This window comes from Trichomonas vaginalis, chromosome V, assembly GCF_026262505.1.
Source record: "Trichomonas vaginalis G3 chromosome V, whole genome shotgun sequence".
Taxonomy (NCBI): Eukaryota; Parabasalia; order Trichomonadida; family Trichomonadidae; genus Trichomonas; species Trichomonas vaginalis.
Window position 1 is genome coordinate 25,960,507 of NC_067207.1, and position 14,599 is coordinate 25,975,105.

A 14,599-nucleotide genomic window follows, 5' to 3' on the forward strand; every position below is an offset into this window, starting at 1 on the left:
AAGTTTCTTATTATCGGTAAAAAGTTTATGTAATCATTAATGTATTTTTCATCAATGTGACCCTTTACTTCAGCCACGAATAAAGTATTTTTCTTTCTAATAATTCCCAGTGCTTTTGCTTTCTTTGTTGCTGTATCACAAATGATAACACCATTCAATCTTCCCGGCATATACATTTTATGGTTAGTATATTGAATGAAATCATGAGGATTAGATGAAAATGATGAAGGATATAATGAATTAAAATCAACACCAACGAAATGAGTCATGATGTTGGTGGTGTCCTCATTTGATACAGTTTTAGTTTCTGGATTATATGAAAGTTTATTAATGTGCGTGATTCCTTTAAGATTTACTCTATGTTGAACATTTGATAGACCACCAGTAATTCCATTCCGGAGAATGTGATAAGCTTCAACTGAATCTAAAGTCATTGGTAAATTATTTTTTAATGCATAATTTCTTAAATTGATTCTTAAACGTTGAACATCTTCATCTTTATTTGATTTTACGACATTGCAATAACAACACATTAACTGACAATTTTCTTTGGTATGTGGTTTTTCATTATCGATTCTATCTAATGTTGGTTTATTAGCATATGTAAACGCTTTACCACACATTTTGCATTTAGATGAAAGGATTAAATCGTGATAGTATTGAAAATCATCCATTGAAACATTATTTTTAGTATCTCTTTCTGCTTTTTCATCTTGTTTCTTATATGATTCAATTTTATATTTCCAATACTTTTTCGTTAATTCAAAACTTGATTCTATCTCTTCCTCAGGATATTTTTCATTAGGATTAAAGTCTTTATATGCTAAAGCGTAACGAATCATTGAAGCATTCGATGATAAAGAAAGATTATGAAGCGTGTCAATTTTATAAACAAATATTTCTTCAATAATTTTATCGATTGGGTCAATCATAATTTCAACATCTTTATTGCAATAATGAATAAAATATTCTAATCTATTCTTAAAATTTTTAGCATCATTGAGATATATTTGATAATCACTATCTGATATAGTTTCTTGAGTTAATGCTGAATAAAATGAATCTTGAGTGAATGGTTCCACTTTATATAATTCTTCTTCGTAATTTTCCCACGTGATGAATTGATAAGGGAAAAAGGATTTAACACGTGATTTATTGTTTCCGAAATCTTGAGTGAATTGATCTAATGTCCCACCCGCTATATAATTTCTGATGTCAATAAATCTCAATTCATATGGAACGTTTGTTTTCTTTACAATGATTTGCTTAAATTGTGAAGATGAACCCAGCATTGATTTTATTTTCCATTTTGCAGTGTTTAAATCACGAAGAATTAAATTTAAATCAAACTTTCCCGAATTAAAACCTATGATATTCACTTTATTGAATTCCTCATCTAGAAGTTCTTTAAATGCTTCCTTCTGTTTTTCATTTAATGTATGAGACAAAGTCCCCACCGTTTGCGGCTTCAATAATTCTTCATATTGACTCATATTTGATTCAACAACTAATGAACAGGTTGAAAATAAAAACTCAATCCAATCAGAAATAAAAGAATCACTCGAAGTTAAGCAAAAATTCCTCGTGTATGTTTTATCATTTAATTTAACTGTTGATGATACCATGAATGGTTTTAAGTAAGCATTCAAAGTTGCACACTCAGAAAGTTGTAATTCTTCTTTAGTCTCTAATGTTTCAAAGTCAAAAGTAATATAATATCTTGTCGGTTTATAATATTTCTGCAAATTGTGAGCTAATAACCACTGATATATCTTCTGTTTCGTAATATGTGGTGCATATGGTTGCTGTGTCTTTTGCAACTGAACGTCTTGAATTAATCTTCCATTATTTTCTTTACATTTCTCACAATGCTTTAAAAATCTTCTTTGGTTTTTCCTTTCTGGATCATCACGGATAGAATAAACTTCTTCTTTACAATATGGACAAACTTTATAGCCGGTGAGTGCTTCAACGTCTGTTATTCGGTCAGCGTGAAGTTTTCCACATGGACTCCGTGTTAATAAAATATTTACTGTTTCAAATTCTGGATCTATCATTATTGATTCCAATAATGGAAAGTCTACCTTATTTATGTCCACGTCTTCTGGTTGAGGATCACAATAATAGAAATCAATATTAACATTTAACATTCTCGCTAATCTCTCACTTTCTGATGAAATGTCAAACCCTTCATATGCATCTATTGCTTCATTTAAATAGCTTCTACGAGTTTTAGGATTAACACCATCAGGAATGTTATAGAAGTGTTTAAATAACCTTCTACCTTCTGCTCTAATTTGATTATCATTCATTTTAGCTGTTCCGTTTTTGTTCATTTATGTAAGAATAAAAAATTAAAAAATAAATAAAAATAAACTTTATTTTTTAAAGCCCATAAAATGAATTAAGAACACATAAATTTTTATCATCCGCGACGTGACGAATACATTTTAATTTACTCAAGAATGCGTACCCTGATACATTAAATCTAATTCCTGTCTTATTTAATTTCACAACTTTGAAAAGGAATGTATGAATAGCTATAAAATGATGAGAAGATGTTTTATGGGTTGCTTCCATTTTTTCTGAAATAAATGAATAAATATAATGTTTATAAGTTTTCATATCTTTTATGTTCTTAATAACGAATGGTATAGACCTTTCCACTTCATCTTCCTTCGGTGCTGTTCTTTCATATGAAACATTATTAGTATCTTCAACAATGAAACCACAATCACATAAAATTTTATATAGGGTGTCCAAAGGTGCGTTTAGCACAGCGCTCTATATGAGACTATTAAAGGAGATATATGCTGATTATAAATATATAATAAAAAATATGAATATATGTATATGATGAGTAAGTTGTATTTTGGCGCCATGCCGGGATATAAAATGAATTTTGAGACAAGAGGCGGTTTCGCGGAAATTTTGGCGGGATTTTTTTCATTTTTTTAATGAATCATAAAGAAAACATCCTCGCTCTTGCAAAAAAATGCAAAGACTGTAAAAAATCTACGAGACATTGGTAAAATGCTTCGGTATGGATGCTCCTAGCTATTCCACTGTAACGTATCATGTTAGGATGTATCACTTCATGAACAAAAAGGCGCCCATCATAAAAATTGACAAAAAATCGCCGGATCAAAGAAAAATCAAAGCAATTCTTCGAGCGCTAGATGAAGACCCAAGAGCATCACTCAGAAGGATAGAGGAGATGACAAAGATACCACGTACAACAGTCAGTTATTATCTGCACAATTATTTGAACTACAAACTAGCGTATACACGTTGGGTTCCGCACAACCTTAATTCAGTTCAAAAAAAATCTAGAGTCCAATCTTCGAAAGAGCTCCTCTCTATATTGCGTGCGTATCAATCCAAGAAGTTTCGCTTTTTAGTAACAGGGGACGAGTCTTGGTTTCAATATGCAACAGAAGCCAAAATCATGTGGATCCCGAAGGATGAAAATCCGCAAACATTCCCGAAGAAAAAAATTGACACACCAATGATTATGTTGTCGGTTTTTTGGGCGTGAATGGCATCATCGCAATTGATATTCTTCAAAAACCTAATACGATGAATGCTCAGTATCTAATTGACAATGTTCTTACTCAAATTATCAATTCTGATGAGTTTGAGAAATCCAAACAACAAAAACAAAAGTTTGCAATTCATTTTGATAATTCAAGAGTTCACAAAAGTCATAAGGTAATGAATTACTTGGTGGAAAACAATGTCAAAGTTGTTCCAAACCCAATTTATTCACCTGATATTGCACCCTCTGACTTTTATTTATTCGGCACGCTAAAAAAGAGAGCTGAAGGACGCGAATTCGCGAGTCCAGATGATCTTGAAAATTTTGTAAGAGAGCAATTTGAGCAATTTTCTCATGATGATTTAAAGCGTGTCTTTGAAGCCTGGATCGATCGCTGCGAACGCGTGATTGAATCCAATGGTGATTATATTTAAATAAACTTTATATATATGTAACTTGTTTATTTCTATTCGCAGTATTCAGGTTTGTGCTAAACACACCTTTGGACACCCTATATGTTCCAATGGTTTCTTTTGATATTTTATCTAATAAATCAAAAACTTTATCAACACCTGTGCATTTATTTAAATAATAATTTGTGTAAATATCATGATCTTCTTTCTTAATCGTATTAGTTGCATATGTCACGTTTTTAAGAGCTTTTTTGAATTTTTTGGAATCTAAAGGTGGTGAAAGTAGGATACAGGGGTATTCTTCATTATCAATAAATTGTAACTTATGTTTACGAATAAATTTAGTACCTTCTTCTGAAAGTGTTTCGTCTATTTCACCATCTAATAAATTTTGTGTTGATTCTGAGACATAATTTTTATATCTTTCTTCATGAGATTTCTGTACTTCTGATTCTGAAGCTGGGATATTCATTAAACCCTCTACTTCATTTTCATTATATTTTCAACTTCTCTTAATTCCTTAATTTTTTCATCTATTTCATCTCTTATTTTTTCCAGTCTTTCAATTTCATTGTATTCATCATCTTTAATCCGTTCTTCATAATATTCAGGGAAAACATCAGGTTCTTTAGGTTTTTCTTCTTCAGATGTGGGATATAAGAAATTTATAACATCATCTTTATTCATTTTTTCATCATAATCTAAATCATTTAATAACTCGGCAAATTTTTGACAATTTCTTAAATAATATTTATCAACTTCATAACCCACCTCCTCTAATATATCCTTTATTTCCTCGTTTGTGAATCCTAATTTTTTAACGTTGTTAGTTTTGACGCTCATTTCATACAAAATAAAAAAATAAAATAATAAACATAACTAAGTTTTAATTTTTCGTAAGACATGAATTTTTAAAGTTTATTTTTTAAAATTTTTATTTTTTTATTTCATTATGTATGGGCTGAGTGTAAATGTCTTACAATTTTGAAAATTTTTTAAATCTTGATTTATTCAAAAACGTAAGAATAAAAACCGTAAGAATCATACATTTTTTACTTCATATGTTAAAAAAAATGATACAAAATCGCTCGATATTGTATGAATTCTTACGTTTACAAAAAAAGTCACAAAACCCATCATATCCTACTACTAGGTGTATTTGCAGAGACAGTTATAAGGCAATCTCCTTCTTTCACACCATAGTAATAGAACGGTAAGTCTTTACATAGTAACGATCCTTTGTATAGAAAATTTGTCGCTTGATAATTGTATCTAGGCATTTTATTGGAAAGGCTAATTTTATTTTGATCTTTTTAATACCCCAACAGGGCGTGAATATATGAATGGCTATTGTACAATTTGGATCAATACAGGTACAACAAGAGGTACATAACATCGTTGAACGGTAAATTGAATGGAAAAAAATTGATCGATATTGAACTTTTCCATTATAAATAAATAGAATAGTCTAACAAAATACAATAATAATTGGCGATTTTAGAATTGAATTAAGCATGGATAAAGAATATTTTTATGATGTACTCATATATAATACTTAAATTACATCAGCGATTTTAATTCAAAGCATTTATTTCCCATTCAAAAATTGAGAGATGATTTATATTAGGCCGCCAAAAAAAGAATTAAATGTTGATATGTGTAACCATTCGTATTAATAGTGATAATCTCGACCTGTATATAATGTTGCAGCGAGAGAAAGTGAAATTTGATATGACCCACTAATTTTTCAGTTTGAATATCTATTCAAAATATTTCATTACAAAATAAAGTGTGATAATATTAATTAATACATAATTTGTAGCACTTTCAAAAATTGGCAGGTCAATTATCGAAAAGAATCGACCTGTCATGGTAAATATTTGATTCATATTAATTGTCATATAAGTAATAGAAATCCAGGTGAAATAATGCGTTTTTTTCGGTAAATTAATAAGTTTGACCAAAATTTTCTTTTCTTTCCTTTTTTCTAGCTATATTATGCATTAGAAATATAACTACATACCGAAAATGCAAACTATTCGGCTTTTTATCATTTTTTTAAAAAAATGAATTAGAAAAAAAAATTTGAAAAATGAGACTATCATTTCTATCAATTTGTTGATTGATAATTTTCTGAATGCAGAAAAACGATGAAATGAATTTTTTATTTCTCAATTTAACATTAACACTAAACATTCTAATCAAATTTTCGAATAAAATCGTTTCATAATTATTGTTAGTTTCTCATCGGTTAATTTCTAAAAATCATATTACATCTACATACTTTATTTCTTTATTTATCATAACATACAAAAATGAAACAAATATAAATTTAATCTAAATTATTCACAGATTCTACTATCATTTTGAGGGCAGTATTCAAGCTATTCCACACATTCTCACTATAGATATTATTCTGAATATATTCGACCAACGAAACAACGAATTCTCTATTTTCATCAGTTGACATTTCGGTTGAAGAAAGAGCAGTCAAAAGGAAGTCTCTATCAGCTTTGATCAAAGCATATATTGCTTCTTTCACAGGTTTTTGGTCTGGAAATTCTTTTCTAACATACAAAAATACCAAACTTACTAAAAACTTATGTAAACAATTGTTTTCATCAGTAACAAGGTCAAGGTCGTCCAGAAAACATGTTAATATTGAGTTACAGATATTTTCTATCATATAATTAACTTGGTCGGACAAAGAAATGGAAATCGTCATGAATTCTATGCAAGAAATACGAATTCCTAAAGGAATATCAGCCAAATCTTGACGGAATAAGTAAGATGATTCAACAATAACATCAACAATCTTAAATAAGAAGAGATGATCTGTAATAATTTTTTCAATTTCGATTGAAAAAATTTTTGAAAAATAATCAACTAAAATGCCATAAATATCCTTGTTCCCGTAAAGATAAAGAACTCCATAATTAACACATTTCCATTTCAACATATTGTAAACAGAGCTTGTCAAATTTTCCATGACACTTTTTTCATTTGAATTCGAAATTTTAACGATATGGGAAAAAAGTGTTGAAAAACTTTTGAACTGCGTCATTGCCATTTCCGATAGGCATTCGATGTCATCCGATTGCTCAATGATCTGACTATACTTCAGGCAGAACTCCGATACGTTTTTGACGTTTTCTTCCAAATTTGTGATTTCAATAATTTTTGGGAAGAAAGCTTCGACGAAGAAATTAAGGGTATACTCAATATTCCTTCTAGTTTCGAAGAATCCGAGCAAAGAATCCAACGTACATTTAACTAACTGCGGATTATCCAATCTTGGAATATTTGATTGGAGAATTGCCGAAAGAACTGAGTCATCCTTACATCTATTCGCGAAAGAAAACAATGTTCTGTACAAAGCCTTCGATTGGTCATCAAGATTCTCATCAAAAATGAAAGGAAAATGACAAGAAATTACATTCTTCATTATTTCCTCGTTTGAAAGGATTTCGTTGATGACTTCGTCGGGGAATGAGTCGAAATTCAAACATGAGACCATTTGGTTGAGTTCTTGGAAGTCAATGTCTTCAGAACTTAAATCAAATAAAATTCTACTGAAAAATACCGAAAAAATCAACGGATTTTGTGAAAAGAACGCTCTTCCTACAACAGTATTGAGATATATCTTCTGTACAGATACGAAAAAGTGAACTAGAGCGAGTTCCAGCCAAATTTTCGGATTATTTGTTGCCGAAAATGAGAATTGGTCAACGAGAGGTTCGAGATTCGCGACTATATCAGCTACTGTTGTGATCAATGACACGTCTGTCTTGATATTTTCAGAGGGAAGGTGGTTTTTGTCTTTTGATCTGTTTGACATCAGTTTGCAGCCTATTTCGATGCATGCAGCTATTCCTATGTTCTTGTTAGATGCTAAATCATTGATCGTTTCAATCAAATTCTCAATGTTTTGTTGATAATTAAAAAGTAAAATATGCGAAAAATTGGAAAATAAGGAATAAGAGGCATCATTCTCATATATAGCGTATAAGCAGCCATTCTGGTCTGTTGTCTGCTCAAATAAAGTGCTGTAAAACGCTTGGTTTAAATCTGGCAAAGATTTTTCAAAAAATTCTTGCATTTCGTTCTCGTGCAAGAGATTTATGACATTATATAATGCGTTAAAGAGTTTCTCAGCTATTAAACTGTTCTGGATCAATGAATCTTTTGAAATTGAACGATTTAGCGCTGAAAGAACAGAATTTACGAAGTTACAAACGAGTTCTCTATCTTCTAATCTTTCTACAACATTTATTTGTGAAATTGTCGTTGAAAGATCGGCCAAATCTGCAAATTGTTCAAATGTAATCTGTTGAGCACCGAAAGCGATGTTAATATTCTCTATTATCTCCGATATTGATTGTGCATACTTCATATTTAGTGTTTCTTCGTCAATTGGATCAAGAAATGAAGGAACAGAAGTTATTGGAGGCATTTGAGCTAAATATTCAATGAAATTGATGAGGGATTGACCTGTTTGTGGAGGGACTCTTAGTAATTGCGAGAAGAATCCGGTAATTGAGAAGATTGAAATTTGATTTCTGAAATATGAAGGAATTTCTTTTAATTTCGATTTAAATAAATCTTCAGTGAATACTGAGATGAATTGGATGCAAAATGTTTTGTATAAATCAGAATAATCAGGATTATTTAAAATTCTGCAAATTGCTGAGAAAATTGAACTGAATTCATCGAATAAATGTGTTTTCTGAATGTAGCTTTTTGCAAATTCAATACCTAGAATGAATTGGCCTTGATCTCCTGAGATAAATTTTTCAATCATTTTTGTAGCCAAATCTGGAGCATCTTGTAACTCAATAACAAATAGATCTGATATGCAGTTCTTCAAAAAATCAACAGTGTACAAATATTGATAATTATTGTCAATATAATCGTAAATAATGCGTTGAAGCAGTTTTCTATGGACTTCTGAATTAGTAACAATATTTTTAATAGTATTTAGACATATAAATCGTATTTGTCTTGATATATCACTACGTTCTAAGATAGCCAGAAAAATTGCATAAGAATCAGTCCTTTTTATATAGTTAGATCTAATCTTCTCGGCTTCTTTATCAGATTGTGCTGCCTTTTCTAAAATTTCTATCATCTCATCAGGAGAAAAATCAAAATCATTCATTCAATATTGCAAAATTTCATATCACATGTCTGACATTTCTTTGATGAGTGAAACAAAATTTCCAATAATGGCAATGTGTCCGAAAGTTCAAATGGGTGAAGAATGCACAGATATACATTGCCCATACCTACACTTTCAATCTCTTAATATAAATCAAGGCCAAGTTTTAAGATACCTCGACGCTTTCGATCTCAAGAAGGAAACTGAAAATGGAGCAACACAACTGCTTGATTCACCAGAATCACACATAACTTTTACAAATAACTTCTCAATTAAACCAATTATTTGTCAAATTTGTTACGAAATCGTTAAACCAGAAGAAGCAGTTAAATTCAACTGTTGCCAGGTCTATTGCTGCAAGAAATGTCAGGAAACATGGAAATATAAAAATTGTTGCCCAATTTGCAATTCCAGCGAACATTTCCAGCCAAACTCAGAAGAAATAGCAGAAGAGGTTAAGAAGGCAAACAAAATCTTTTCAATTTACAAATATGAAAAAGAAATTATTCAATAATCTAATTCTAACATAATGAATTAACTCTTTGCATCATGTACTACTAATACTATATCAGATTTTTTCAAAAACAAAAAATAATTTCAAAAAATTTTATTTTTAACATTAATACAAAAGATTATTATCTCATAATCTTAGTTTACAACATTTACGATCATTTACAATAGTTTACAACTAATTAAAAAAATCATCAAAAATATTTTTCAATAATTTCAAATTTAACCATTAACTGATATCCAATTTCAGTTAAATTTTACTTGTTTGTCCATTAATTATGATATTTAAGTCAATTTGAAGAAGATTTGATGCAAAGATTTTATTTTAATAATATTTATTGTTTGTAATAATATAAAACATTGTATTTACTCTAATATAACTTATATTTTTAATTTGAGCTGATTATAATGAGAAATTCAAAAATTATTTTTTAAATCTGAGAATTTAGAGAGTTTAACTCACTATTTTTAATACAAATATAGATGTTCATATAAAATATATTCGATTCAAATCATAAAAATAAATAATTTTTAAAATTATTTCGAAATTTGTAACAAAAAACATGATGACAACTGGTTAAAACGATTATCTTACAGGTTCAAGGATATTAACAGGTACGAAGCCTTCATTACCATTAGCAGTTCTGATTTTCATCCAGTCTGCGTAAGAAGTAGTAATTGCTTCGACTTTTTCACCGGATTGGATTGATATTTCCCCAACTTTTGTACCATTAAATGCAGTAGTTGCCTTCATAGTAACAGTTGGCGTTTCAAATTTGGCTGCATAAACAGGAATAACGTAAGGAGATCTAAATCCTTGAAAACCAGTTCTAAATAGTCTAACGATCTTGTTGTAGTGATCGTCGTGCTTTGCAGCGGAATGCGGAAGAGAACTAACAAAACAGCCATTTACATTCTTCATAAAGACTTGGTTGAACGCAACAAGTCGATCATCAATATTCTTCATATCCGCGTATAAATTCAAAAACGATTTTTCGATTTCATCCAAAGCATTTGAATAACGGAGGTAGCTGCAATGAACATCATATCCAAATTGAGAACATTCTCTTATGTCCAAATGGCATGGATGTGTTGTATCGTTAACAAAATTTTCATTTAAATTGATTAATTCTTCGAGATTTTGTTTAAGGCATGAATTTACCTGCATTATATTTTCTTCGTAGTTTGATGTGAATTCTAATGCTTTGTTGAGAGTTGTATCGCTGATTGAATCCATAACTTTGAGAACAGCATTCGCTGTTGCATCAAATGTATTAACAGCGGATTCTATCATTGGATGTGCGTCTTTTTTTCATTTCCTAAGTTGGCCCGTGGCTTCGGCAATTTTATTTAAATTTGCTTTCGCTTCTGTAATCCATCTGACGTCCTTGTCAATGTTCTTTTTGGATGACGAAGCCATATCTGTAAGCATTGTTATGGATAATGCAATCGTTTCTGAGGCGGCTTTCTGTCTCGCGCTGGTTTTCATTGTGAAATTTAAGTTTAATTCTCACAAATCATAGTATAGTAATCATGAGACTTGTATTTCTCTAAAGAAATCTCATTCGATAGCATAAGAAATTTCACATTTCAATGTTATGCGATGTTTCTATCGATGATATCAGATGGTGCTACTTCTTCTATTTTTCACTCAAGAATTGATTTTCATGAAAATATATTTTGATGAGGAAAAAGATTCATAAAATTATCTGATAAAACATAAATATCTATTATCTACTATACAATTATAAGCAATTTTCATTATAAAAATCACATAAAGTTAATAAGAACACACTAAAAAGTGAATAATATTTTTTTTTCAAATGACAATTGTTCAACGAAAAAATGACAATGAAAATAGGATTGTTGTTGCGCAAAACATTAATGATGTGATCAGTGAAAACCAAAAGATTGTTCAGGCCGCTACAACTCACATTATTGTCAATATTATTATTAAAATAATCTTTACAATCATTGGACTGTTCTTATTTTTCATTACATTCAGATCAATTTCATTGGATATCAAGAAAAGAGAAAAGGATTTTTACGAAATGAAAAAAATTGAAATTGAAAAATGCAAAAAAGACTACGAAGACAATCTTTGCGATCAAAACATTAACGAACCACGTTACCAAGAAGCATGTATGAACTTTAAGAAATGCAAAGATTCAAAAATTGAAATTGAAAAATCAGAGATTACTTTTAACTATCTTGGACAAGCAATTAATGACTTCTTCGAGGCATTATCGTTTGCTACAATAGCAAAAATCTTGTTTTGCTTTTTGGCCGGATATTTTCTAATTAATTTTATCTTTTATAAATAAGAAACTATCAAACATACCATCACATTGTTTGTACATATTAATAAACCATTTTGTTTGTAAAATGCTTGAAATATTAATGAACATAATCAATTTTTTTTACAATTATAGATATATAATCAAAAGAAAAGCAAATTAATGATGCACATCTACGTAGCAGGATTCAAATCTTTGAAGCGACACTTTTAATTCAGTAATTTTATTATTAAAATCAGACAATTCATAACAATAAGTCAAAGGTATTAAAATGATTATGCCAACTTTCCGAAGTCATCATATATATAGCTTAGAAGTATAAAGGCTTTAAAAAAAGTATAATTTATAAAACGTAAATTTTTAAATCAATCTCTTTAAACTTGTTGTTGTTCTTCGAATTCATCAGAGAATGGATCTCCATCATTATTGATCTCATTGGAAGAGAATAAAGGATTATCTCTTGTAGCTATTTCATCTGGAGTAACTGTGCTTGCTGTCATGATTTCAGTTTCCTTTTCTTCAAGGTCTGAATGATCACTGACAGAATCTTGATCCTTTGGAGCTGAGTTTACTCCACGAGATTTCATGAACAAAATAACTGCAACAATAATAAGAACAACAAGAATGATTCCAACAATAACTATTCCCGCAATTAAACCTTTGGTTGAACTCTTCTTTGTGGTGGTGTTAGTTATAGCACTGGATGAATCATCTTTGCCTGGACCATTGATACCACCTCCATTTCCTCCTTCCGTTTCTTCCTTGCTTGGTTTGTAAACTGTGAAACCAACAGTTGCTACACCTGATGAGTAATCATCATCGTCAACAACCTTGACTATGAATTCGTGTTCGCCAACTTCGATGTCGGCATCGACAATGTATTCAAATGCAAATTCTTGTTCCGTTGAATCTGCAACCATCCTATGAACGATTTCATCGGCTGCCGAATCAATTCTTCCGATGAACTTAAGTGTATTATTAAGATCTGGATCTCGGACAATTCCAGAGAATCTTAATACGTGGCCTGGCTGAACTCTCTCTTTTTCGAGACTGATACTAATTATTTTTGGTGGATTTTGAATGACGAATTTGATGTTTGTGTTTGATGTTTTTTCTCCATTTACATCAAATCCTTGAACATTGAGATTGTGTGGACCATACTTGTAGTCATCAGGGATCTTAAAGAATACATTGAAGTCCTTTGGACTTTCTGTTACTGTGATTTCATCTGTTTGGCTAATTGGTGTATCATCAATACGATGGGGCGGTGCCATGTGAGGTGAAATTTATCATACACCGATTGGACCTTTTGCTTTCCCGAAAACATAGAATTTATATTGGGGGCCAAATATATGTGCATATATCTATACTAATCAAGCCATATTTACTCAGATAGTATTGAGGAATAATGTGTTTTATATAAGATATGAATTTCAAAAATTTTGTTTTATTTCATTTTGAATACAATGAGCTATCTATATATATACTCTATATTGTGTTTGTAAACTCATTTTGGTCACATATCCATTTTTTAATCTGCATCTTATTTGAGATTTCAAATTTTTATCGACAATCATATATGATCACATCGGCATTTGGAGATACTTATCTTGTATCTCCAAATATCGATGTGATCATTGTATTTAATTGTATATTGACCAAGAGATTCCGATGCAGAATATTCAAAGTAGATAGTTTTTCCATTCTGTACACATGGTGCAGGGTCTATCACTGGCACCCTGCACTAATATGTGAAGAATGGGAAAAGCTTGCACTTTTACCTTTCGATGCGAATGTTGCAAACACTTTTCCCATTCTGCACATATATATGCAGGGTCTATCACTGGCACCCTGCACCATATGTGCAGAATGGGAAAAGCGCGCACTTTTGTTCTTCGATGCGAATGTGTCAGACACAATTCCTGATTTGCTCATATATTTGCAGGGTCTATCACTAGGACCCTGCACCTATATGAGCAAATCAGGAATTGCTTGCACTTTTTCACTTGAATGTGATTCATTGAATTTCAATTCGAGAAAGGAGTTTACAAATGCAGGGTATTGTTCCTTTACCCTGCATTTGTAAACTCCTTTCTCGAATAGCTTGCACTTTTTCACTTGAATGTGATTCATTGAATTTCAATTCGAGAAAGGAGTTTACAAATGCAGGGTATTGTTCCTTTACCCTGCATTTGTAAACTCCTTTCTCGAATAGCTTGCACTTTTTTCAAAGAATGTTAAACATCGAATTTCAATTCGAGAAAGGAGTTTACAAATGCAGGGTAAAGGGACAATACCCTGCATTTGTTAACTCCTTTCTTGTAAAACCTTCCTCCAAAAAAATATAAAGATCACATTCTTCTTAAAACTCTCAAAATCTCATTATTTCAATCTTATAATCATAAATAAACATACTCTTTCTATCTAATATTTCTCTATTCCTTAATTTTCTTATGAAATTTGTTATTTTTTATTTAATTTTTAAAATTTTCAATTTTTGGATAATTTATTCAATATCTAATTTATAATAATAATATTGTTCATTTTTATTTTTTTAATTTTTCAATGCATACGATAATTTTTAATTCAATTTTTAAACGAATGTTTTGATGGGATGAGCTTACTGAGCATAGGCTCATCCCATCAAAACATTCCCTTAAAAACTCTGGCCTTCATCGAGGCC

The 14,599-nt window shown here is 30.5% G+C and overlaps 7 protein-coding genes and 1 pseudogene across 8 annotated transcripts, besides 1 other annotated feature; 4 read left to right on the forward strand and 4 right to left on the reverse strand.

Annotated features, from left to right (window-relative positions):
• The first annotated feature begins 2,751 nt into the window (after positions 1-2,751).
• Positions 2,752-4,052: a mobile genetic element.
• Positions 2,848-3,972, forward strand: TVAGG3_0403870 (annotated as a pseudogene). Its single transcript has one exon. A coding segment is annotated over exon 1 (1,125 nt).
• Positions 4,053-6,283: 2,231 nt separating the features above from the next.
• On the reverse strand, positions 6,284-9,109 carry TVAGG3_0403880 (uncharacterized protein; the record flags this gene model as incomplete). Its single annotated transcript, XM_001316162.1, has 1 exon — positions 6,284-9,109. The coding sequence occupies one exon, from the start codon at positions 9,107-9,109 to the stop codon at positions 6,284-6,286; it is 2,826 nt and encodes a 941-aa protein (XP_001316197.1).
• A 47-nt stretch (positions 9,110-9,156) lies between these two features.
• Positions 9,157-10,009, forward strand: TVAGG3_0403890 (RING/U-box family; the record flags this gene model as incomplete). The annotated part of the gene is made up of 1 exon (XM_001316163.1): positions 9,201-9,623. One exon carries the CDS (start codon positions 9,201-9,203, stop codon positions 9,621-9,623), a length of 423 nt encoding a protein of 140 aa, XP_001316198.1.
• A 196-nt stretch (positions 10,010-10,205) lies between these two features.
• On the reverse strand, positions 10,206-10,913 carry TVAGG3_0403900 (SH3-domain family; the record flags this gene model as incomplete). The annotated part of the gene is made up of 1 exon (XM_001316164.1): positions 10,206-10,913. One exon carries the CDS (start codon positions 10,911-10,913, stop codon positions 10,206-10,208), a length of 708 nt encoding a protein of 235 aa, XP_001316199.1.
• An 18-nt stretch (positions 10,914-10,931) lies between these two features.
• TVAGG3_0403910 (uncharacterized protein) lies at positions 10,932-11,108 on the reverse strand (the record flags this gene model as incomplete). Its single annotated transcript, XM_001316165.1, has 1 exon — positions 10,932-11,108. One exon carries the CDS (start codon positions 11,106-11,108, stop codon positions 10,932-10,934), a length of 177 nt encoding a protein of 58 aa, XP_001316200.1.
• Positions 11,109-11,442: 334 nt separating this feature from the next.
• Positions 11,443-11,943, forward strand: TVAGG3_0403920 (nucleus export protein BRR6 family; the record flags this gene model as incomplete). The annotated part of the gene is made up of 1 exon (XM_001316166.1): positions 11,443-11,943. The coding sequence occupies one exon, from the start codon at positions 11,443-11,445 to the stop codon at positions 11,941-11,943; it is 501 nt and encodes a 166-aa protein (XP_001316201.1).
• Positions 11,944-12,290: 347 nt separating this feature from the next.
• On the reverse strand, positions 12,291-13,190 carry TVAGG3_0403930 (uncharacterized protein; the record flags this gene model as incomplete). Its single annotated transcript, XM_001316167.1, has 1 exon — positions 12,291-13,190. One exon carries the CDS (start codon positions 13,188-13,190, stop codon positions 12,291-12,293), a length of 900 nt encoding a protein of 299 aa, XP_001316202.1.
• A 513-nt stretch (positions 13,191-13,703) lies between these two features.
• On the forward strand, positions 13,704-13,830 carry TVAGG3_0403940 (uncharacterized protein; the record flags this gene model as incomplete). The annotated part of the gene is made up of 1 exon (XM_001316168.2): positions 13,704-13,830. A coding segment is annotated over one exon (127 nt), but the record flags the coding sequence as incomplete, so codon positions are not given.
• Positions 13,831-14,599: the final 769 nt, after the last annotated feature.